The sequence below is a fragment of the Notolepis coatsorum genome (genome assembly GCF_963971535.1).
Source record: "Notolepis coatsorum genome assembly, chromosome: 10".
Taxonomy (NCBI): domain Eukaryota; kingdom Metazoa; phylum Chordata; class Actinopteri; order Aulopiformes; family Paralepididae; genus Notolepis; species Notolepis coatsorum.
In genome coordinates, this window is record NC_140174.1 from 91,776,392 (window position 1) to 91,802,767 (window position 26,376).

General features: G+C 42.0%; 1 protein-coding gene across 3 annotated transcripts; it reads left to right on the forward strand.

Annotated features, from left to right (window-relative positions):
• Positions 1–814: 814 nt before the first annotated feature.
• Positions 815–26,286, forward strand: nfu1 (NFU1 iron-sulfur cluster scaffold homolog; the record flags this gene model as incomplete). 3 transcript variants are annotated; one of them, XR_014620186.1, is made up of 10 exons in its annotated part: positions 829–887; positions 6,975–7,082; positions 15,083–15,183; positions 16,812–16,947; positions 18,601–18,667; positions 19,756–19,873; positions 19,968–20,031; positions 21,019–21,193; positions 21,645–22,529; positions 23,589–26,286. XR_014620186.1 is itself a non-coding variant. In XM_084323486.1 (9 exons), the coding sequence occupies 9 exons, from the start codon at positions 829–831 to the stop codon at positions 21,678–21,680; spliced, it is 864 nt and encodes a 287-aa protein (XP_084179612.1). In that variant the 3' UTR covers positions 21,681–22,842. The 3 variants fall into 3 exon arrangements, 1 of the variants encoding a protein (XP_084179612.1); XR_014620185.1 differs by lacking the exon at positions 6,975–7,082 and having other exon boundaries at positions 815–887; XM_084323486.1 differs by lacking the exon at positions 23,589–26,286 and having other exon boundaries at positions 21,645–22,842.
• Positions 26,287–26,376: the final 90 nt, after the last annotated feature.

Below are 26,376 nucleotides of genomic sequence, written 5' to 3' on the forward strand. Positions count from 1 at the left end.
TTGATGGTATAAAACTTGCGATTTGGATTTCTGTTTTTGTCATTAGTACAACGCGTAACACAGCAGCTCTTTGGCATTGTGAAGGACTGAAGAAAATTCCGCTTGATAGTCTTTAATTTGACGCTTTAACGGTCCGTTTCTGCACTAAATGAACCAATGTACCAGGCGGGGCAGTTTCCCCCCACGCTGCAGTTGCCTAGCAACAACAGACAGGAAGTTGACTTCGAGAATCCGCCTTTTGCCATCAGAGAGGGGCTTCGCTCAACCAATCAGAGAGGGGCTTCGCTCAACCAATCAGAGAGGGGTCTGCAGAAATGGGCTCAACCAATCAGAGAGGGGTCTGCAGAAATGGAGCTACGAAAAGTAGAGACGCCAAACTACCTGGCGTTCTATCGCCATGCTCTAAGACAAACTCTAACCGTAACCAACTTCGAAAGAGTGCCTAAGCTTAACCGTCGAAAGAACTTGCCGTCACGCTCTAAGACAAACTCTAACCTTAACCAACTTCGAAAGAGTGCCTAAGCTTAACCAGTGTAGAAACAGGCGTCGGCCAATCAGAGAGCGTCTTGCCAGAAATGTGGCTAGGAAAAAAAATAACGCTGTAGTTTGCAGGCTGTTCGACGCGGAAATGGGCAAAGACACAGCTCGTCACGCGATTGGGCAAACATGTCAGTGGCCAATCAGAGAGCGTCAGTCAGTGGCCAATCAGAGAGCGTCTGCCAGAAATGCGACTAGGAAAAAGAATAACGCCCCATAGCCGCAGAAGGGTTTCCGCTTAAACCTTTTTCGTTGGGGATATGACGTAACAGCAAGGCAACCATAACAAACATGGCGACTTGCAGACAGGTCGGGAGGTTGTTGGGTATTTCAGCAAGACTTTCTCATCCGTAAGTTTTGTGCTCTGTGCAGTTTTGGTTATTTGTCAGTCTATGTAACATTGTTGATCTCCTCGTTGACGTTTCATTTTACATTTACGGTCAACTGTAACGTGTGATTGATTGATTGATTGAAAAGTTTATTAACAGATTGCAGAATGGGTACAGTACAGTACAGCTCAATACACACAATTCTTAAGGGGATGCAGACCAGAGAAATACTTTCGTCTTGTTTACATCAGGGTCCCCCATTTTCAATTAATCATATGACACACACGACATACAGATAGACAGTACTGCTACATCTATACATTTATGACATACCAGATTTGCAAATACAGTACTGTTTGTGATACAAAACGTGTCCAGAAAAAGAGTGTATATACATTTGACGTAGAAACTGTACATTGGAGGAGGTTGGGTAGGTTGGGTTGGGTGGGTGGGTGGGTCTGTACATTGGAGGTGGAGGGGGGGACACACTGTACATTGGAATAAAAAAGCCATACTTGGTCATTTACTGTACAACTGGGTTAGGACATTTGTAGGGGCCAGTTTCGAATTGCAGACTCCCGTAGGTGTTGGACGCGGGCAAATACTGCGGCATGGTCATGCTGGACCTACAAAAGGCCTTCGACACTGTCAATCACACCATTCTGATTGACAAGCTAAAAGCAATTGGTTTTGATAGTCTATCAGTGAGCTGGATACAATCCTACCTGGAGGGGAGAGAACAGATGGTGGAGGTAAACGGTACCCTATCCCCCCCCCCTCACAGTGAGCTGTGGTGTTCCACAAGGAAGCATACTAGGACGGCTACTATTCCTAATTTATGCAAATGACATGTCGTCAGCTTGTGACTGCAACTTGTTCCTGTTTGCGGACAACTCACTCAGCCCTGCTGGTCTCTGAGAACAAGTTACAGGTTGAAAAAGCCCTCAGCTCGGAACTAGGCAAAATCTGCATATGGCTCGCCGACAACAAACTATCATTACACATGGGCAAAACAGAGTCCATTATCTTCGGTTCAAATAACAAACTCAGCAAGACCGACGGCTTCTCAGTTACAGTGGGTGACAATATTGTCACAAGGAAAGATGAAATTACCTACCTGGGCTCCATCCTAGAGGCTAATCTTTCCTGTGACAAAATGGCATCTAATGTAATAAAAAAAGTCAACCAACGAACTCGATTCTTGTACCGGATCTCCTCTCTGGTAAACAAGAATACCCTGAAGACTCTGGCAGGAGCACTCATTCAAGGGTACTATGACTATGCTTGCACCTCATGAATGAATGAATGAATGAATGAATGAATGACTTTATTTGACAATATAAAAATAAATATGTGACAGAAGAGCACAGTCGGGATATACTGCCAAGGATGAACACAAAAAAGCTCAGAGCTTATTTCCATTGTGGTCCTTGTAGGGGGGTGGGGGAGTGTGATGCTTAAAACATGCATCATACAAAACGTGACATCACAACACATCACATATACCATTTAACATTTATATACATACAGACTCATACAACATGCTACCAAAGCACCTCAAAGGCACTAAAAAACAAATTACAAACATCTCAAAACAAACTAGTCAGACTACTGCTTGACCTGACTCCTAGAACCCACCTCACCCCTGCCCACTTTGACAACCTTGGATGGCTTAGAGTAGACGACAGAGTACAGCAACTTGCAATGGGCCTGGTCTACAAGATACACTACACGACCAAGGTACCCATGTACATGTCAAAATACTTCCCAAAGGTCAGTGAATACCATGATCACAACACCAGAGGCAGCTCCACAAATCATGTTAAACCCAGATTCGGCTCAAACAAGGGACTAAACACGTTTCGCAATTATGCCACATCAATGTGGAACGCCCTACCCAAAGCTGTAAAGGAATGTGAATCACTACCCACCTTCAAAAACACTCAAAAAACACCTACGGGAGACTGCAATTCGAAACTGGCCCCTACAAATGTCCTAACCCAGTTGTACAGTAAATTACCAAGTATGGCTTTGTCAGTATTCCAATGTACAGTGTACAGTGTGTGTCCCCCTACCCAACCCCCCCCCCCCCCCCCACCTCCAATGTACAGCACCCCACCCACCCACCCAACCCCACCCCACCTACCCAACCTCCTCCAATGTACAGTTTCTACGTCAAATGTATATACTCTTTTTCTGGACACTTTTTGTATCACAAACGGGACTGTATTTGCAAATCTGGTATGTCATAAATGTATAGATGTAGCAGTACTGTATCTGTATGTCATATATGTTACGATGAATTGAAAATGGGGGACCCTGATGTAAACAAGACGAAAGTCTTTCTCTGGTCTGCATCCCCTTAACAATTGTATTGAAATTGAGCTGTACTGTACTATACCCATTCTGCAATCTGTTAATAAACGTTTCAATCAATCAATTGATTATGTACCAATGAGTGACGTATGTATGTATGAATGAGCTAGAATTCTTAATTCGATTTGTTACCGGATGACCTTATTATTCACACGGTTTCCCCATATTCTCATTTCGGATAAAGGTTACATTTTCTTTTTCGGTCACCCCCGATATGTTTTTTTTTTCTTTTTTAAACTTAAAATTTTTTTATTAAACATTTATAGACAAACAACACGACATATACAATAACATCAACAACACTATTAATCAGACATAAATAATAAATAAAAAATGTTAATATCCAAAAGACAAAAAATAAAAAATACTGACTTAAGCAAATAAAAAACATAAAACAGTTGTCATACCTTAAACCAAAATGAAATTAGAAAACATTAAGTGTGTGACATGGGTTCAGAGACCCTCTTTGAACCTCTTTCCTCCTTTACCCTTCGCCCTCTTGTGGTGTATTTGGTTCTTCCTCTGTGATGTCGTTTTCGTTCCCCTTGTAATCCTCCCACTTACCCCATCTTTCTCCAAATTTCTCTTCCTGTAACCTCAGCATGTGTGTTATCCTCTCCATATCCTGTATCTCTTCCACTATTCCTACCCATTGTGCTATTGTCGGAGGGTCTTCCTTGTACCACAGTCTCGTTATTGCTTTTCTGGCCGCTATCAACATTATCTTTATTAAATATTTGTCCCCCCCTTGTATTCCCTCGTGTGTCAGGTCTCCTAAGTAAAGCACCAGTCCTGTTTGTGGTAATCCGTATCCTAATATTCTGATCATTGCCTCCCCTATCTCCTCCCAATACCCCTTCAGCTTCTGACATCCCCAGAATATGTGCGTGTGATTTGCCCCCTCCTTCCCACACATCCTCCAGCATGCTCTTTGTGTTGGTGTATATTTTCCCTTCAGCTCTGGGGTTATAAAGAATCTGATTATGTTTTTCCATCCAAACTCTTTCCATATCCTCGATCCTGTTGTTGAATGTTGCACCTCACATATGTTCCCCCATTCCTTCCCTGTTATTTCTATCTCTAGCTCTCTCTCCCATTTCTCCCTTATGTAATCGGTCGTGTGTCCCTTGCTGTTCATTATAGCCCGGTATATTGCTGATATTACTCTTCCTTGCCCCCCTTCGTATGCCCATACTATCATCTTTATTATTTCATTCTGTTCTTCGTCTTTGGCCCCCCTTATTTCTTTGTTGTAGTAGTCTCTAACCTGTAGATATCTGAAGTGGTCCCTGTTTTCTAGTCCAAATTTCTCCTTTAATTTGTGTAGTGACTGCATTTCCCCCTTCTCTATCATTTTGCATATCGCTGTTGCCCCCCCCCCCCCCCTTCCCTCTCCCACCTTCTGAATCCATGGTCTAACCTCCCTGGTTTGAATCTCTTGTCATGTGCTACCCATCTCAGAACCCCTGACTGCTTCTCCAATTTGTGTGTTTTTACTACTCTGTTCCATATGGTCAAGGTGCATTTGGTAATTGGATCTAATAGTCCCTCTTTTTCTTTGAATAGTTCCCTATCTCCCACCAGAGCTTGTACCTTGTATCCCTCCCCTTCTTTTTCAATGTCTTTCCATCTTGCGTCATATCTGTCGTTACACCAGCACGTCACTGCTCTCAGTTGTGCTGCATAGTAATAATCTTGTAGGCTGGGTACTGCCATCCCTCCCTCTTCCTTTGGTAGTTGTAGTGTTTTATATCTGACCCGTGGTCTTCTCCCCGCCCATATGAACCTCGATATCAGTCTGTCCCACTCCCTGAATTGATTCTGTGGTATTTGTATCGTAGTGACTGGAATAGGTACAGTAACCTTGATAGTATGTTCATTTTAATGACCTCTATTCTTGAATTGAAGTCCAAGGGCATTACTGTCCATCTCTCTAAGTCTCTCTTGATGTTCTGATTTATCTGTGTATAGTTCGCCTCAAACAGTTTCTCCACCCCTCTCGTGATGTTCACCCCTAAGTATTTAATCTTGTCCATGTCCCATCTTATCCCGTACTGTTCCCTAATTTCCGTCGTTGGGGTATAGTTCCATGCTAAGGTCTGTGTCTTTGTCACGTTTAGTTTGTATCCTGAGTAGTGGCCATATTCCTTCAGTAGATCCATCAGTGCCGGGAAGCTCTTGTCTGGTTGCCTCATGTATACTATCACGTCGTCCACAAACAGGCCTAGTTTATATTCCGTTCCCTTTATCCTTACTCGTTACTCCCTTAATGTCCTCGGTCTGTCTGATCAATTGTGCCAGTGGTTCTATGAAAACGGCGAAGAGCGTCGGTGAGAGACAACATCCCTGTCTGGTAGCCCTCTCTAATCTGATTCTATCCGTCAAGCTGCCATTCACCTTAACCCTCGCTGTCGGTTCTTGATATAGCGCCTTGATCATCTTCATCGCCCTCCCGTTCAGTCCGAACCTCATCAATGTTTTATATAAAAATGTCCAGCTTACACTGTCGAATGCTTTTTCTGCATCTAGGCTAATCAGTACCGCGCTACCACCTTGTTTTTGTATCTCCTCTACTATGTGTAATGTCTTTCTCACGTTGTCCTGTGTCTGTCTCCCTTTAATAAATCCAGTTTGATCTTCATCTATAATGTCTGGCATAAACGTCTCAAATCTCTTTGATATTATCGATGTATACATCTTGTAATCCACGTTGAGTATGGACACAGGTCTGAAACTACTACATAATTCCCTATCCTTCCCTTCCTTCGGTATCGTGGTGATTATGGCTTCCTTCCACGAGGGGGGCATTTTTCCCTCTTCCATCGTGTGTCTGAACGCCGCCCCTAACATGGGTGCTAATTCAGTTCTAAATGTCTTGTAGAATTCCGATGGGAATCCGTCGCTCCCCGGAGACTTGTTGTTTTTAGCTCTACTAATTGCCTCTTCCAGTTCTCGTTCCGTAATTATTTTATTTAATTCTTCATTCTGTTCTTTCCCTATCGATGGTAACTCTAGCTTCTCCAGATATGCTTCTATTTCCTCTTCTCCCGCTGCTTTTGGCTGTGTGTATAGTTTCTCATAGTATTCTCTAAATGTCCTCTCTATTTCAGCTGGGTCTCTCAATATTTCATTAGTCTTTGTATCCCTTATTGTGTGTATCGTGTTCAACTTCTGTTGCGTCCTAATTCTCCTAGCCAACAGTCTGGTCGCTTTTGGTCCCCCTTCATAGTACGTTTGTTTCATGAACCTCGCTTTCTTTTCTATTTCCGTCAATAATTCCCTATTTATCCTGGCCTTTACTTCTTTGATTTCTCCGAGCGTTTCCTGTTCTTTTGATATCTGGTGTCTCCCCTCTAGCTTCTTCAGCTTCCCTATCAGATTGTGATATGTCTCCGTTCTGGCCTTCTTCAGCATTGCTGTCTTCTCCATCAATTTCCCCCTTATCACCACCTTCAGTGTGTCCCATACAGGGAGCGAAATTAACTTTTTGACTCACCGGCCAGTGGCGGGTAGATGGGAAGAATCTACCCGCCAAGCATATTTCTTACCTGCCAAATTTTGTTTGATTAAAAAAAAAGATATATATATTTTATATAATTTTTTTTTAAATAAAATATATATTATATAATCATACTTGTAGTTGTATTATCTGCGAGACATCGCCACCACGCAATGAGTCAAAATGCTCGCTATCTGCAAACAGCTCCACTGTCTGTGTGTATACTTGAGTAGCCTCCAGCTCCAGCAAGGATTCTCCGGCCCTGCAGCTAGACCCTATATTCAGCTAGACCCTACATTCAGCATGCAAGGATTCTCCGGCGATGCAGCTGGACCCTATTGGTAACGTTACGGTTCTTTTGTCAAATCACATTCAACATGCCCTCAGCTAGAATACGCATTCAATCAATGTTATAAGACATTGATATCAGGAGCTATCTGTAACTACTGCTAGCCCGGTAGATAACGTTAAGACAATTTAGTTAACTGGGACAGATAGATCTAACGGGAGCTAGCTAACGTGAGCTAGCTAATGAGGGAACGGAGGTATTATGCACTCGAGTCGACTATTGCTGGAGCATTTGTTGATATCAGCAGCTAGCCAGCTAGATACCGTTAGACAATGCCTCGTCATGTATTAAACTAAAAGTGAATAGTTGACTGGGTCATTGTTTAAACAGTAACGGTAGCTCATGGAGGTCCACTCCGATCTAGACTAGAGCAGACTGCCCGCATATTGCAATGGTGGCGTTTCAGGAAGTAAACAAGCCAAATGAGAGCTTCCGATTGGTCATTTGCTTTCTTTCTCATGAAACCAGTCACGTCACTCTACTGTGATTGGACCGTTGACTTGAGTGCAATGTGGGACTTGTAGTTTTTTAACGATCTCGCGGCGGAGAAAAAAAAGACGAGAGAGGCTATAATCTGTACTCGCACAATCAAAATAAAAAGTATCGTTATGAACTACACGTCTACATGCCACACGGCGGGCAGCCCTCTAAGTGTCAAGCGCCAAAGGTAAAAACTGAGCGCCCCTGGCGGGCGGCAGGCTTTAGTTTCGGTCCCTGGTCCCATAGAATGTTCGGATCTACCGCCCCGTTGTCATTTTCTTCCTTGTATCTGGCTATCTCCTCCTTGATCTGACTCACCACCCCCTTGTTATTTAATATTCCTACATTTAGTCTCCAGATCGTGTTCCTCCGTCTCCCTTCTAGATCTACTGTCAGATATATGGCACTGTGATCCGATATGTCCGCTACTCCTATTCTGCTCTCCCGTACCCTGTAACTGTCCCCCGTCGTCATCAAAAAGTAGTCTATTCTCGCATATGTCACGTGCGGGTGTGAGTAATGTGTGTATTCCCTGTCCATGGCGTGCATCCCCCTCCAAACATCTGTAATTCCCATTTCCGTCATCTGAATATTCATATATCTACTGATTGGTGCCCGTCCTTTTCTAGTACTCGTGGTGTCTAGGTCGTGATTCAGTACTACATTAAAATCTCCCGCGCATATCAATATCCCTTCTAGTTCCATCACTATCATATCAAAAATGGTCTCATATAAATCCCTCTCACTCTCTGGGGGTGCATAAACATTCACTAACGTAACCATTTGGCCCTCCATTTTCCCCTTCACCAGAACAAACCTTCCCTCCTTGTCTCTTACTTCCTTGATCAATTCAAATTTGACTGTTTTTGATTAACGTGATTACTCCTCTCCTCAGGTTCCGTTTAAAGGAACTATAGTATGCATTTTCATATCCAAATCTCTTCAGTTTCTCATGATCCTGTGCTACCAAATGTGTCTCCTGCAGAAAAATCACTTCCATCTCACTTTTTTTACATTTCAACATCACTTTGCCCCTCTTTATCGCATTATTCATTCCATTAACGTTTAACGACATCATTTTTATACCTTTAACCATTGTCATATTTCTTCTTCTTTCGTCTGCCAGTCCCCCCCATGTCACGTTCATTCCCCCCTCCGGTTGTAGCTTCCGCTCTCTTCACCGAATACATATAATGATTAACATAAATAAAAAACATAAACTTTACATAAAGTGCTCCCAAGGCGTTCGGGGGGTCCCTGTGTCCCCCCCTGTCCCCTGCTGGTGGGTGAGGAGTAATTGCTCTCCTAGTGAGAGGCCTCCTCCTGACGGCTTGGGGGTTTGAAACCTTTGCCCCCAACCGCTCGTCATATTTGTCCAGCTTTCTTACTGTTCTTATTGCTGTCGTGCTCCTGGTCAAAAGCGCTCTGTCCTTCATTCTGATCAAAGACCCCCATTTCCTAGGTCCCCCTCAATGCGGCTCATATGTTCCAATGTCCCTCTTTCCTCCCAAACCCGTGTGTGGTGTCTTCTGTGTACCTCTTTTTATTTTATTTTCCTTCTCTCTATTTTCTATGTGATGTCCATTTATCCCCTTAATCCCTTCCAACTGTGTTACTCTCAGCGTGTGTCTATGTACTTGTTTCAATATGTTCTGTGTTCCGTCTATCATACCTAATTATATTTCCATTTATTTCCTCCGTCGGCCTGTGTATTATGTGTCCATGTATACGTTATGTTCGTTCCTATATCCTGCCTCTACCTGGGAATGTGTGTTTATGTATATGTTATTTCAGTTTCTATATTTTGTCTCTATTTGGATAGTTTTTCAATCTCTTGTGTGTGTACTCATCCGTTCGTCTCCTCTCTCCTCCTTCTCCATCTCTGGCCTCCTCGTCCGTCTCCGGTCTGTCACGTCTCACCTCGGCCTTCTCTCTCCTCCCTCCTCTCCCGGGCCTCGATCTCCCACTCTGGTCCATCTGCGTGCCCCCTCCAATCTCTGCTGCAGGCTCCGCGTCTGGCCCTCCTGTCTCCTTCCCTCTCCGTCCTCCGCCATCTGCATCCCCCGTCGCCTCATCTCCTCCGCCGCCTCCCGCGCTGTCGCGTATGTCACCGTCCCTTCCTTCCAGTGAATCCTTAGCGAGGTCATGGGTGACTGGAATTTCATTCCGTTTTCTTTCAGAATTCTCTTCAGTCCCGCGTAGGACCTGCGTGTTATTGCCACCGCTGTCGAGTAATCTTGATCAAACGACAGTCTTTTCCCCTCGATTTCTATCTTTTTGGTCCACGCGGTTCTGAGTATCAATTCCTTAATCTCAAATCTCAGAAAGTTAATAATCACCGCCCTCGGAGGTCTGTCCGGTTTCGGTCTCGGAGCCAACGCCCTGTGGGCCCTCTGTATCTCCATTTTTTTCCAGTCCCGTCTCCTTCATTTGTTCCTTGATAAGCTCTTCCACATATTGTATCACCGATTCCCCTTCGACTCCTTCTTTCAATCCCCATATTCTGATGTTATTTCTCCGTGACCTCCCCTCCATGTCCGATATCTTTGTCTCCATCTGTTCTTGCTTTTGAATCGCACACGTTAACACCTCGTGTATCTCTGTGCTCCATTCCTCCATCTGCGCCGTTCTAGTCTGTACCTCTGTTACGTTACTGTCCTGTTCCGCCATCTTCTCATCCACCCTTTTGATTTCTGTATTAATTTCACCTGTGAAGTCCTCCTGTTCCTTCCTCAATTCCTCCCGTAACTTCCCAATATCATTTCTTATCATGTCCGAGTTCAGTTTCATGGTCGCCAATATCCCGGCCTGCATGAGCACGGCCCATCCTGGCATTTCCTTGTCTGTCTCAGCCGAGACTCCCCCTTTCCTTCGCCTGCTCCTTCTCGGTCTCGCCTCGGGGGTTCTGCTCCATCGAACTCTCCTCTTCCTGTGAGTTCTCCATTTCTCTTTCCTTCATATTTGTTTTCTCCTCCTTCCTTCTCGTTTGCATCTTCATTTTTGATCACTTTCCGTCACTTTTCGGGTCCTTATTTCTCCGTTTTTCGCTCTTTTGACCAGGAGCCTCACCGCATGCGTGCTACTCTTCCGCTCTCATACCGGAAGCCCCCGATATGTTTTTACCAAGGACTCCATACATTACATCCCATCACCCATAGGGATTCACCTCCTCAACATTACTACGTACTCACTCAATAGAATAATAATAAATTACTGTCATTTTAGTAATTAACACTATGATTGCCGGGGACGAGTTAAGACGTCATTCCTAGCCATGCTCATTCTGCCGAAGACGCCGTAACTCGTCTTTGATGTCAATATTTTAAAAATCTGTCATCGAAATCATATTTCCCCTCCGGAGCCCTGAGACACACTGCAAAGCTCCACTCAACTCTCTAGCGGTTCAAGAGCGCCATCTGGTGGCCGATCGGCAGATCGCCAACCGGAAATGAGCCTTTGAACCGGTAGTGCTCATCCATATGTGGTCCGGGCACTCGCTATCGTTAGAGAGACTCTGTCTTGACACAGTGAACATCGATCGGTGCGAATAACTCGAAAAAACAACATGATTTGGACATATACTATTATACAACCTGGAAATGGATCGGGCATTTCTCCATCCCATAATAGAAAAAATTCTGTTCCACGCTCATCTGCCAGCGGCGCGAGGAAGCCACGGTAAGATTCAGCGTTATATTCTAACGTGTTCCATATAAACTGCTATGATGAACATATGACCCACTCTGGATGAATCATCTAACGCTGCCCACGGAATTATAAACGATCCCCCGCCCATCCGGTCATCATCAGATGACACGTAGTAACTTCTAGAACCACGTCCAGTTGACATTTTTTATCTCGCACAGATTCCTACCAAACTGTATTTGATCATCAATATAATGCATTTAGGGCTATAAATCACGTTCTGAAGAAAGCTGCAGAAAACGATAAAAACATACTTTAGACCATATTTTAGTATGAATATGTGAATGAAAAAGTTTAACGTTGCTACACCCTGAACAATGCATATAGGACATTGAATGGGCCATAATAATGGCAATTTAGCAATAGAATTTAAAAAGTTATAGCCCTGCAAAGAAGGGGAACTTCTCCATAGACAAATAGAGATGGCGAGGGATGGTAAATTATGAATTTAACCCATGGCGATCAAAGTGTTAAAGTACCCCATGCTGAATTTCTTCAGCCACCTCAGGTGAAAGAGGTGTTGTTATGCCTTCTTCATCAGCACCTGTCCGGTGTGCGTGCTTGTCCCTGGTGAGGTCCTCTGTGATGAACTTGAAGCTGCTGACTCTCTCCACCCGTTGATGTTGATGGAGTCCAGCCTTTCTTCCCCTCTTCTGTAGTCCACAGCCTAATAAGATTAGGCTCAGATTTAGGATTCATGAGATTTTGAAACAATTGATCCATCATTGGGCCTAAGTGACAGGATATGTAGCATGGCTACTCCTAGCTGGTTTAACCAACCCAATGAGGTTAGGAGAAAACACCATAGGCCAGAAAAGAAATGCTTCACATACAGGCGTGACTCAATGTACAGACGTTCAGACTTTCAATGTACAGTCATCATTACACTAACTTAGCTATGCCAACGGCACAAAGTTGCAATATTCACTCGACCATTTGTAAAGTACAATGTTTATAATCTTTTCCTCAAACTGAGCTACGCAATGTGACACGTGATTGCATTTTCAGGTGACCTGCCATGCCAAAATGGCCAGTCAACCTGCAAATGCAGTCATGTCACAGATTGCATAGCTCTGTTTTTAGGAAAAGCCATATGCAAACAGTGCTGGGATTATAAACATTGCACTTTACAAACGATCGACTGAATATTGCAGTATTGAAATGACAAAGCCAACAAAGTAATCTCACGTTTTTACCTATTGGCGAGCATTTGTATTCTGCCCTGGTATTTTCTCCAAGCCTCATATACTATGCAGTTGAGCATAGTATAGGTTGGGTATACGTAGGCCAGGGGTGGCCAACCAGTCAGAGACTAAAAGAGCCACAAAGATTACTGTGGTACCACAAAGAGCCACACCATATACCAGCATTTCTCAACCTTTTTTATCAGTCACGGCACCCTTCATGTGTTTATAGGTCTCACCCTCTAGCCTCTGAAGTTGCTAATGTCTTTTTTATTTGGGCCTCACAGGGTTAGAACTACCCTGTGAGACCCACGGTTGCAAAATTACAGAATCACTTTTAGCCATTTAAAAAGAAAAAAGTCTGTAAATGTTTATTTAAAAATCTTAAGCACATGTATAGTCAATTGGTCCTGTTGTTCAGCCTCAGCCAATGCTATTTGATAGTAAATGTGTTTATGTCCCACCCTCTGGCCTCTGAAGTTGCTAATGTCTTTTTAATTTGGGCCTCACAGGGTTAACCTCTTACAGTAAAAGTGTATATTTTCAGCATTACGTTTGTTTACCAATGATTTTAACTGTTATTAGTGAAATATAAGATTATAGAAATCTCAGGGCATTGAGTCGGAAACCGGTGCATATTGACAGGAGGAAGTGGCACATCCAAAAGTGAGTATAGTCTTTTGAAGGAAGAGGCTCGTGGCTTTCGAATTTCGAAAAACTACCCTACCCAACTCACGCCAGCCCCTGTCAATCATCTGACTTCTAGATTAACTTTTTTATTTCTCTTATTTTTTGGGATTATCTCCCACAAACCTGAACGTTATTGCCATATTATACAACGGCATGCAAATTTCTCGATTCTGATTGGCCATTCACACGTCTTTATTGGCAACAATCCACGCTGCTGGCCCAGGACCCGCCCACAACCGACCCACATCACATCACTCCGCCGGATCACAAGAAGGTGGCCAATAATCTTTACAAATGGATATGTTAATGGCGACTAAACGACTAAATATCAAGCGATTCTGTCAAGGGGAATGTGTTAGCCCTTTAAACAATGTTGGATGATGTAATTGATGGGTCTTGAGTCTATCTAGAACAAAAGAAAAATCGCGGATTGTTTGATTGATTAATTGATAGATTTAAATTTCTACTTCCTCCCCACTGACTGCACTGCAGCGTTCACTCTCACTGTCCGACGCTGGCGTACCCACAAACACACACACACACATACACACACACACACACACACACACACACATACACACACACACACACACACACACACACACACACACTGTGACACACACACACACACACGCACGCACACACACACACACACACACACACACACACACACTCCTGTCTGCAACAGCGGGGGAGTCAGACTGAGAGAGAAGCAGCGCTGTTTTAAGTGAGCATGGTCTATTGAATTGATTGATTGGTTGATTGCTAATTTTATTACTGTACCCCTGGTTTCCAACTGGTTAAGTTTAGGCTAAAAGAAATAAATAAAAAAATAGGGCGAAGAAAACGTTTTTTTCCTATAGGGCAAAGAAAACGTTTTAATTTGTTTTACCTACTTTATATTCTGCATCTGGTAATAAAATTTTCAATCAATCATTCCAATAATACACAGTTGGATGTGTTAGTTGGTTGGATGCACTTCAAGCTGCTTCCACATGAGGCAACTTCTCTCAATCATTCCAATAATACACAGTTGGATGTGTTAGTTTGGTTGGATGCACTTCAAGCTGCTTCCACATGGAGTTGTGGGAACTACTTTTTCTGGCGGATGGTTTTTTCAATAAATCTTCGATTAATGTGTGTTTATTGTATAGAAATAAGGTTGGATGAATCTGGCAGTTGTATAAAAGCTTTACACCACGTGCAGTCGTGATTTGTGACCAATAAACCATGCCTAGGGGGGTCTAACGACCCTCGGCTGCGCCTCGGGCCTAACAACCACCCCTAGGCATGGTTTATTGGTCACAAACCACTCCTGCGTGTGATGTAATGCTTAAAAACAGAACACGCAGTTAGTTTCTCTACCTTTCTGTGAACGTCTTGCAAAAAACGGTGTTGCAATACGATGAAAAATGGTGGAGAAATTTACATTATAAAAAAGATGGCAGAATTCACTACTGTATCTACAAAACCTTCTGTTTAATCATCTTCCCTTTATTCATTTGCTTCAGGTCTGGTACATTTTAGCATGGTGTTATTCACAGTCAAAGATAAAAAAAAAATGTAAATAGAATTTGATATTCTCCTTTGGCTCATTACAATTTACTCAAGCCTAGTAACAGACACACTATTTCTGACACTGATCCATAGATGTCCCTAGATTCAGATACCGAGAACATGCAAATGGACCATTTAAAAGAAAATCTGTAAATGTTTATTCTACGTCCGTATAATATTTTTTTTTTTTTTTTTTTTTATGGATGGAAGAGCCACACATTGACGGGCAAAGAGCCACATGCGGCTCGCGAGCCATGGGTTGGCCACCCCTGCCATAGGCTATTCAGTGCTTACTTACAGACGCAGCAGTAGCCTAAGTATTGAGTCTTTTCCGAGGCTGAATTGCTGAGTAATAACATCTATTGTGCTCCCATAGCCTTGCTGGACGTGTATTGCAGAGTGCTCGTTTGCACTGGACTTCACTTAACACCGGAGTCTCGAGGAAATGGCCATCAACACCATTGTCTATTGTTCCTGGTAGGTAGTAGGGATGCACCGATCTGATATTGGTATCGGTATCGGCCGCCGATATCAGTAAAATAGCTGGATCGGGTATCGGTAAAAAAATATATATATCGGATAAAAAAAAACATTTTAATAATAAATAAAATAAGAAATATCCATTCAGTACATTTATATCTATGTGTTAATTTGTTACATTTAGTTTCACTAAGTTAGGAAAGTAATGTTTTAAGTCAAGCCTGATGTTGCCTTGCACAAAATAATGATCCCAGTCTCTTCCACACAGTGACAGTGAGGCATACAGTTTATTAATTGAATGAATGAAGTTTATTTTCTGTCTTTGTTTACAACAAATCAAAAACACACTTGTGATCCTTTACAATTCTTAAAAACCAAATATATTTGAATAAAAAAAAAAACGCGGATACATTTTTTTTTCTTTTAACTTTTTTGGAGAAAAAATATTTGGACAATGGGTATCGGATCGGTATCGGTATCGGTATTGGCCGATACCCAAACCCAAGTATCGGTATCGGGACTGAAAAAGTCGGACCGGTGCATCCCTAGTAGGTAGGCCTGCAAAATAAATCTAGCTCTCGGGTGGCACTGGAACTTATTGCGTTCCCCATCGGGGGAGGTCCGTTCTGGTGTTCTTTATCCTTTACTTTATCCGTGGTGGGACTATCTTTTTATTGTTGCAAAATAAGCATGTTTTTGATTTATGGTGGCGACAGTGGATCAGGAGGTAGCGCAGTCGTCTGGTAATCCGGAGGTTCCCGGTTCAATTCCCGCTCCTCCTGGACAGTGTGTCGAAGTGTCCCTGAGCAAGACACTTAACCCCTAATTGCTCTTGATGAGCAGGTTGGCACCTTGCATGGTTGCCTCCGCCGTCGTGTGTGAATGTGTGAGTGAATGGGTAAAATGTGAGGAACAGATTGTAAAGCGCTTTGAATATATATTTTTTTCCGACTCTTGACACGAATGTGGAGACTATTAGAAAATTCTAACTCATCCCGAGTTCCGACCGCCTCCAGCCTCAAGTCTAGCAGCACGGCTGCTTTCAAGTCATTTCCAATGTAGAAGAGCGTCTGCAGCCACGAGGTACAACGCAAGGTACTGCATACGCTCCTTCTCTACATCGGAAATTAATTGAATGCAGTCGCGCTGCTAGACTTGGCCGGAGGCGGTCGGAACAAGCCTTAAGAAACAGAGAAGATGATATGACTCGTTACATCTAGGGTTGGGTACTGTTCACATTTGAACCGATACCTGTACCTGTACCACTTCTTGGAATTCAGTATCGGTACCCAACGGTACCTTTTTTCGGTACTTGCGTAACTCTCTCTGTAATAAAAAAAACATTCATTTCAGTTTGTTATTTCAATCAACATTTTGTTATTTATTGTTGTAACACAACACACAAAATAAAATTGCATGATTGTTTTTAAATGTTTATCAACAGTAATATAGATATTTGTGGAAAAGGCTCCCTCTTGTCTAGTAATATTACGCTCTTACACTAAACATGTAAAGGTACCGGAATTTGGTACTGATTGTTCTAGCGTACTTTGTAGTACCGATGTAATTCGGTCATTACCCAACCCTAGTTACATCACATGTCTTGTGTTTGTGTACCGTGCCAGCCAGGACCATGTTCATTCAGACCCAGGACACACCCAATCCAAACAGCTTGAAGTTCCTTCCTGGTCGCATGGTTCTTGACTCGGGAACAATGGATTTCCCCGGCCCTCGAGACGCTTACTGCTCCCCTCTAGCCAGGTATATTTGTTGTTGTATGAAACTTGAAACAACTAAATTAGATTCGATTAAAATGTCATTCATTATACAGCAAGTACAGTACAAGGAAAATAAGTTTGTCATCCAACCAGAGTGCAAATGTAACCGTAAAGTGCAATAGTAATATACAATGTACAGGTGATTAAACTGGGTATAAAATATATATGTATTAGTACTACTGGGTGTAGTGCTAATTGGATGTATGTACAGAGTTGTATTACCAATATGTACAGTGATACAAGTATAAAGACACTATGGTAGTAAGTCATACTGGCCAGCAGCATAACTAGTAATAGTAGTTAAGAGATATGTACACATATAGATAATAGTATCTACAGATATGTAAAAAGGATTATATGCCGGTATGTACAGACGGATGTGTAAAGATATATATATATATATATATATATATATATATATATATATATACTAGGGATGTCCGATATTATCGGCCGACCGATATTATCGGCCGATATCGGCAGTAAAATGTGATATCGGAAAATATCGGTATCGGTTTAAAAACAAAAAAAAACAATAACAATATTTGTTATATATATATCAAGTGAAATTATTAGTTACCTGAAATTATTCAGTGGACAGGGAAACCCTGCATATATCGGTATCGGTTGATATCGGTATCGGAAATTAAGAGTTGGACAATATCGGAATATCGGTATCGGTAAAAAAGCCAATATCGAGCATCCCTAATATATACGGTTAAATATTATGCTATATACAGCATTATTGTACATGGTTGCAATAAATACAAGGTTACAAGTCTTTTTCTGGTCTTTATCCTCTAGCAGTTGTTAGTATTGTACCCATTCTGCAATCTGTTAATAAAGTTTTCAATCAATTAAACTTCAAGGGTAATTCTGGTTATTTTCAACCAAGGTCATATTTTCCATCATCTGGCATGATAGCACAGTGCTACAAATAATGTGACCATAAAATATAACCTTTTAGAGTTGTAAAGACATATCTGGCTGCTTTTAGAATTGTAAATGCATATCTGGCTGCTTTTGAAGACATTATTTCACTATTGCATGGTTGCCCTTTTGAATTTAATTGACCAATCAAGCTCTGTCCTCTTTTCTTGATCCTACAGTCACAACTGTTGCATTACAAACTGTGTTTTAACTGGTTATGGCTATTGAAGCAGTGAGTAAATTCAGAGTAAAAGTGTTTTTAACTAGTTAAATCTCCCATCTTATTTGATCTGGCTGAAAATAGGGCGTATTCTAACTGGTTTCAGCTCATTGTTTTGCTAATCTGGTCATTAACTCTCTGAGCCTGTCCTCGCACATTAAAAGGAGTGGCTTGTTTGTCTGAACCTAATCTTCCTTGCCTATATTACTACCTACTGTGCTAATATGTCTACACTACTATGCAATCAAGACTGTAGCAGTGTAGCACTCAAGTTTGACACTGTTTGACGAACAATGTTACTTACCCTTAGCCAGAGGTGTACCCTTCCTGCTTACTTTGGATAAGTAAGCATCAACTAAATGTACTTATGACTTATGACCCTAAATGACTAAATGTAAAGAAAAGAGGGCAGGGCTTGAGATAGGTCAATTGCACCTGTCACCAGGGCGATAGCACGCTTCCACATCACTCTCTTTTCTCCTCCAGGCAGCTGTTTAGAATCGATGGTGTCAAGAGCGTCTTCCTGGGCCCCGATTTCATCACCATAACGAAGGTAGCGCCATCTTTAGTGTCCGATCTCACTTAAAACACGTAAATAAAGTAATTATCAACCACAGGAAAAAGGTACATAATGTATGTTATGTTATAGCCATACATAATATATTTACGTTTTCATATTGGCAAGTGCACTCGCCACTTTTCTGATAGTCTTGCCCCAACCCTCACCTTAACCACACTGTTCCTTAAACTAACCATAACCCTAACCACATTGTTACCTTAAACAAACCCTAACCACAGTTACCTTAAACAAACCGTAACCTCATAACTTTCTATCTTTTGTTTTTTTTATTTACTTTTTCTCCCCCTTTTTATGTGATTTTTCTCCCATCCCAATTTCCTCTCGTGCCAATTCTCCCTGTCCTGTCCTGATCGTTGCTTGCATGTGCCCCCCACTGGCCGTTCGTAGGGAGGATAGAAGCCCATCACATGTCCCCTCCGATACATGTGGAGGCAGCCAGTCACATCTTTTCACCTGCCAGCGCGGACTCTCATTGGCGAGGAGTAACGTGTAGGAGGCTCACACTGCCCCCGCCATTTTCCTGTCTTTGCTGTGCAGGCGCCCTGACCGACCTGTAGGAGTCGCTGTTTACAATGACCAGACTACCACCCTTCGACTCCCCTCCCGCTAACTCTGCCCAAGCCGGAGGCAACGCTGACAGCCGGATTCGAGACCGGTGTCTCTTGCATTGGTGACGAGCGTAATGTCCGCTGCGCCACCCAGCCGCCTCTCTCAAGTTGCTATCTTAATGTTAAAACGAACCATCATCATAGTATTGCTGTGTTTGTATCAGGGTGGGTGACTTGGTCTAGAGGTGAGTGCACTCGCCCCCCACCACAAGCATTGTTAATTTGGTCACACTGTTTTGTGTTTTTTTTCCGGGGGGTACAATATGTAAATATATTATGTATGGATATGGATATAACATAGCATACATTATGTACCCTTTTTTCCTGTGGTCGAGATTAGTGCTTTATTTATGAGATTTCTGATGAGACCGCGTTGTTGTCGTACATGAACTCTAAATCATGGCACATGTCACTTGGACGGAATGGCTCATTATCTTTTATCTCCCTGTTTAGACTGATGTGAATCTGGAGTGGAAAGTGATCAAACCTGATGTATTTGCTGCCCTCATGGATTTCTTCACCACTGGACTTCCTGTCGTCAATGATGAGGATGCTCCCCGTGCAGACACAGGCAAGGAACCCGCGCAGAAACACAGGAGGAGGAGAAAAATCAGCCCAACCTTTTGAATCTTTGTGTAAAAAATCTGATGACGTTTTCTTCACAGCACCGTCGGATGACGACGACGAAGTGGTCGCAATGATCAAAGAGCTCCTGGACACTCGGATCAGGTGAGCTCACGTTACTCAGGAGGGGCTTGTACGCTTCTAGATAGTAAATTAAACCTAAGCCTGAAACAGTCCGCCTGGGTATATGTAGTTGACATTGCTGTGTAATTGTCAGGGAATGTGCTGTGAGTAAGTGCTTTTCACCCTTTTTTCAGAACTACTTCAGCTTTCAATATCTGTTATTTTTTTAACTTACTGTATGTTTTGAGTGTGTATCAAACTCTTATTAGTCAAGAAAAACTCATCGGAATGGGATTTTTACAGGTTTTTACTAAAGTAGACACTGCAATTGAACATCAATTTAACTTAGCACATGTAAATTTTTGAACTTGGAACTATTATGCAACTGCAATACAGTTTGTGAACCCTGGCCTTTTAGATTAATTCTTCTTAGGCTCCTTTTTACTCACTTTTGTCTAGGCGGGATTTGACCTTGGTGGTTGACCTTGAAGCAGGTAGAATTCTACCTGTTTACTTCCTCAATAACTCCCACAGTTTTTTTATTACCGTAATAAGCTTGGCTTCCTTGGCTTTCAGACGGCACTGAGCTTTTTTCGATAGCGCAAATACTCAAAGAGTTACGGTACAGAGAAGCGGCAGTGGTAAATGGGTCCCAGGAGGGTTTTTTGTCAGATCTTATTCTTTCTCCGCTGAACTCTATGTTTTTGTATTTCTTGTTATTTTCTTTTTTGGGTTTTATTATTACTGTAATTATAATTTATTTTCTTTATTTCTCTTCTATTATTATATCTCAGGCACTCTGTATATCAGACTCACATTCACCCATTCACTCACGCATTCACACACCGATGGCGGAGGCGACCGTGCAAGGTGCCAACCTGCTCATCGGGAGCAGTTAGAGGGTTAAGTGTCTTGCTCAAGGACACTATAGTTGGCTATGGCTATTTACCATTTATCGAATCAAAATAAACTTCCCTCCTTTTCTATTCCCGTTGATGCCCCCCCCCCCCCCCCCCCCCCCCCCCCCAGACCCACGGTGCAGGAGGACGGAGGAGACGTTCTGTACCGAGGCTTTGAGGACGGTGTTGTAAAGCTGCAGCTCCAGGGCTCGTGCACCAGCTGTCCCAGTTCCATGGTCACCTTGAAGAGCGGAATCCAAAATATGCTGCAGTTCTACGTCCCTGAGGTGGAATCAGTGGAGCAGGTTTGTACCGCTCCCCAGAACATGTGTTTTGGCAATCTCGGAAATCGGTTTTTATTTTTCAAATATCCATGTAATATATTTGACAAACGTTGGGTTTTCTCTAGTATTCTCTCTAGTACTTACCAGACATGTGTTTATCATTTTTAGGAAATACCTCATCCAGTATGAAAACTGAACATAAAAATCTAATAATATTTAAAACACTGTGGGTTTCCGTGGTTGCTATTGTATACAGTATACAAAATTTTCATAATTCTGGCTCTGTACACCACCACGATGGACTTGAAATGAAACTATCAACATTTGCTTTAATTTCAAGTCCATTGTGGTGGTGTGTACAGAACCAAAATTGTGTCGATGTCCAAATATGTATTGACCTGACTGTATTTACTGCAGTGCTGTACATGTACATGTCCTGATCTACATGTTTTTCTTGTTTTTGCCACTCCAGGTCAAGGACGAGGAGGAGGAAGTTGCTCGAGCTTGAAGCCTACGCAGCAAGACTCTATAGACATTCCTCTCCCAAAGCAGCCTGCATGTTATAACTGCGTTAAATGTGGGGTTTTCTTTCACTTTCAGTACACTGAACCCTCCTCATTCTGAATATGGCTGCCTCCTCATTGTCGATTGGTTTGATCTTAATCGACAGAGACTTTTAGTCAATTTAGTCAAAACCTTTTTTTCCCCCAGGCTGAATAATTTATTTCCTGAAAAATTATGAGCACATCTCTGGTAAGTATGACATTTAAAGAGATGCTTTTGCATTATTGTGTATTACTGCACGTGAGGAGAAGCGCAAATCCTAGATGAAATCAACAAATCAATTTGTTGACAAAGTCCTTGACTGTTAATTGACAAAGTTCTTTAGTCGAGTACAGCCCTAGTTTTTGAGTTTTACACACTGTTGGAAAGAGGACAGACGGTAACCGCTCGCACAATATTATTATTATTTATCTTCTAATATCATGCAAGTTGAATATCGAGTGTTGCCAAACGATGTTTTTGAGAAACCATATACACTGGAGTAGTGTCATTGTAAATGAAGCGATAACCATCTCTGTTCCGAGTCAATGCGGTCTCATCAGAAAATGTAAATAAAGTACTAAACGACCACAGGAAAAAGGGTACATAATGTACGTTATGTTATAGCCATAAGAAATATATACGTTTCATATCAGCAAAAGTCCAAAACATACACCGCGACAGGGAGTTGAACCAACAGTGATTGTGGTCGAGTGTTCTGACCCTACCCAACCCACCTTGATACAAACACAGCAATACTGTGTTGATGGTTCATTTGAACATTTAACGGTTATGGTTAAGATGTTAGGGTTTGGCGGTTATGTTTTATTTTTATTTATTTTTTGACACTTTAATCGCCGAAAACGCCGGAACTCGTCTTTCCTAGCCATGCTCATTCTGCCGAAGACGCCGGAACTCGTCTTTGATGTCAATATTTCAAAAATCTGTCATCGAAATCATATTTCCTTTCCGGAGCCCTGAGACACACTGCTGATCTCCTCTCAACTCTCTAGCGGTTCAAGAGCGCCATCTGGTGGCCGATCGGCAGATCGCCAACCGGAAATTAACCTTTTAACCGGTAGTGCTCATCCATATGTGGTCCGGCCGCCTGTTACTGTTCCGCAACTGTAGCTACTTCCGGGGTAGGCCTGATTGGCCCCGACAGGCACGTGACAGGCACGGCCACGCCCCGCGGCAGCCTCAGGACGCGCAACGAGAAAGTACATAATAGTTCTACTTTGACGTTTTAATGTTGGACCAAAGCAGCGCATGTAATTAGAATACAGGCAAATAAAAGTCATTTAGTTTAAAGTACAATCTTGGCTGTCTTTTTCTCTCAACGCTTCAATGCGTAGATCTTGCCTTCAACAATGTATGCCTTTCAAATGTTAAATGATAAATGATTGCATGACTGCCGACTGCGGCGCGATTATTATGACTGATGACTGCTGTCGCGACGCTGTACATATGTCTCTATACTATTTCATAAATGATAAATGATTGCATGACTGCCGACTGCGGCGCGATTATTATGACTGGCCTTTCAAATGTTAAATGATAAATGACTGCGGCGCGATTATTATGACTGATGACTACTGCGATGTGATTATTATGACTGATGACTGCTGTCGCGACGCTGTACATATGTCTCTATACTATTTCATAAATGATAAATGATTGCATGACTGCCGACTGCGGCGCGATTATTATGACTGGCCTTTCAAATGTTAAATGATAAATGATTGCATGACTGCGGCGCGATTATTATGACTGATGACTACTGCGATGTGAAAGGCGCCGCGAACTCCTGTTCCTGCCTCTTCCTGGGCGGCGTTGAAGGCGGAAAGCCTGTGAACTCGTTGCGCGTCCTGAGGCTGCCTCGGGGCGTGGCCGCGCCTGTCACGTGCCTGTCGGGGCCAATCAGGCCTACCCCGGAAGTAGCTACAGTTGCGGAACAGTAACAGGCGGTCTGGCCACTCGCTATCGTTAGAGAGACTCCGTCTTGATACAGTGAACATCGATCGGTGCAAATAACTCGAAAAAACAACATGATTTGGACGTATACTATTATACAACCTGGAAATGGATTGGGCATTTCTACATCCCATAATAGAAAAAATTCTGTTCCATGCTCATCTGCCAGCGGCGCGAGGAAGCCACGGTAAGATTCAGCGTTATATTCTAACGTGTTCGATATAAACTGCTATGATGAACATATGACCCACTCTGGATGAATCATCTAACGCTGCCCACAGAATTATAAACGATTCCCCGCCCATCCGGTCATCATCAGATGATGCGTAGAAACTTCTAGAAGCACATCCAGTTGAAATTTTTTATCTCGCACAGATTCCTACCAAACTGTATTTGATCATCAATATAATGCATTTAGGGCTATAAATCACGTTCTGAAGAAAGCTGCAGAAAACGATAAAAACATACTTATACTTTAGACCATATTTTAGTATGAATATGTGAATGAAAAAGTTTAAAGTTGCTACACCCTGAACAATACATATAGGACATTGAATGGGCCATAATAATGGCAATTTAGCAATAGAATTTAAAAAGTTATAGCCCTGCAAAGAAGGGGAACTTCTCCATGTTAAATAGGGCTGGCGAGGGATGGTAAATTATGAATTTAACCCCGGCGATTAAAGTGTTAAGTATCATATTTTCTTTATTCAGCACAATCAAGACAGTACAGATATGCAGATATACTTTACAACACGTTCTCAATTAACATCATGTCTGTACCGTATCATTAAGAGACAGCTATGCTTGGGGAAGGGGCGTGGGGGACACACACAAAAATTAATAATAAAATAAATAAATAAACAGGTAAACCAGAATATACTACATGTCAACCTCTCTTCTCTGGGTGTTGTAGGAACCTCAGTCAACCTCTCTTCTCTGGGTGTAGTACAGTAGTAGTAAACATTTTCTTATACCAGAGCTTTGGTTGTATCACCATCATTGCATTATAAATCTAACTTTTCATCTTCCATCACTGACCATTCTTAAAAGCATGTAAATGCATGCAGTTAGGATTGCATCCTTTTTCCCGTTCATGTATTTTTTTTATTCAGCACAAAATCAAGACCGTACAGATATGCAGATATATTTTACAACTAGTTCTCAATTAACATCCTGTCTGTACCGTGTCATTAAGAGACAGCTATGCTTGGGGAAGGGGTGTAAAAATAAATACATTAATAAATAAATAAAATATATATATAAAAAAAAAACGGTAAACCAGAATATACTACATGTGTGGATCAAACCATTTTAAAAAGAAAATGACAATAAAATGGGGAATAAGATAGAAAATAATAAGATGAAAATAAGTAATACGTTGCCTTTATAGCCCTATTCGCTCTATACAAGCCCACTTTCTATCGAACTGTTCACCTTGCAACAGTTCAGATCAGATGAATCATCCTCTCCATGTCCTGAATTTCTTTAACTTTGTTTAGCCATTGGTTATGTGTTGGGGGACTGGGTTTTAACCAATTAATTGTGATCATTTTCTTGGCAGCAGTTAACAGTATTTGAAGAAGATACACACTTTTCCTTCCCTCAATGCCCTCTGGTATGATTCCGAGGATGGCAGTTTTGAAATCTTGTGGGATGTCCATGTCGAATACTCTTTTTTACATCCCTGAATACATCATCCCAGAAGTGACATCGTTTTGGGCATGTCCAGAAAATGTGTGTATGGTTACCTATTTGTTCACCACATCCCCTCCAGCATTCGCTTGTGGGAGTCGTACCTGCTTTAGCAGTCAATAAGGGGGTCTTGAAAAACCTACTAATGATCTTCCATTTATATTCTCTCCAGGAATTATAATTAGTCACATTATGTGCTTCAGTACAAACATCGAACCACTCCTCTTGTGAGATCTGTTGGAGCTCAGCCTCCCACTTCAACTTAATGTATAGCGAGTCGTTGGGGTTCATTGATATTAGGTTTTGATATAATTTAGAAAGGTTTTGGGCATCAGAAAAGTGTGTCTTGGTAGTCTTGAAAGTCACTTGCCTCCCACATGGTCGATTAGAACTTTATTTACTTATTTTAAAGCGAGATCGAGCTGTCTGAGTTCATCAGTAAGACATACATACAGATTATGAAAAGCCACACATTGGTTTAGTGCAATGTGATGAAAATCCCCAGTCAAAAATTTACATTTGACAACAAAAACAATCACAGACATGCAAAGCAGAGCATTTGTGACTTACCACTGAAAATTATAGAACGTGTCCTATTTATACAGATCACAAGTCGTTCACCTTGATAGATCTTCTCATTACATGGTTAGCATTTCAGTTCATGGAGCACTTGTTACCAGAGCAAAGGAGACAAAGATGGTGTTAAGCAATTGATGTCTGAGGTATTTATTTTTATCAGATACACCTTGTGTAAATCTATCATTATACACAACAGCGCACAAAAACCATGTATGCACTGTATTAATATAAATATGTATGTAAATAAAGTGTAACCTATTAACTAGTTAACTCAAGTACCTTGCATATACACCGTTTTACATCATTCGATTAAATGAACCATTGATTAAAAATGTTTCATTGTGTTGTCACTTACAGCCACGCTTCCGATGTGGTCCCACACATTTTACCCCCCCAAAAAATATAATTATAAT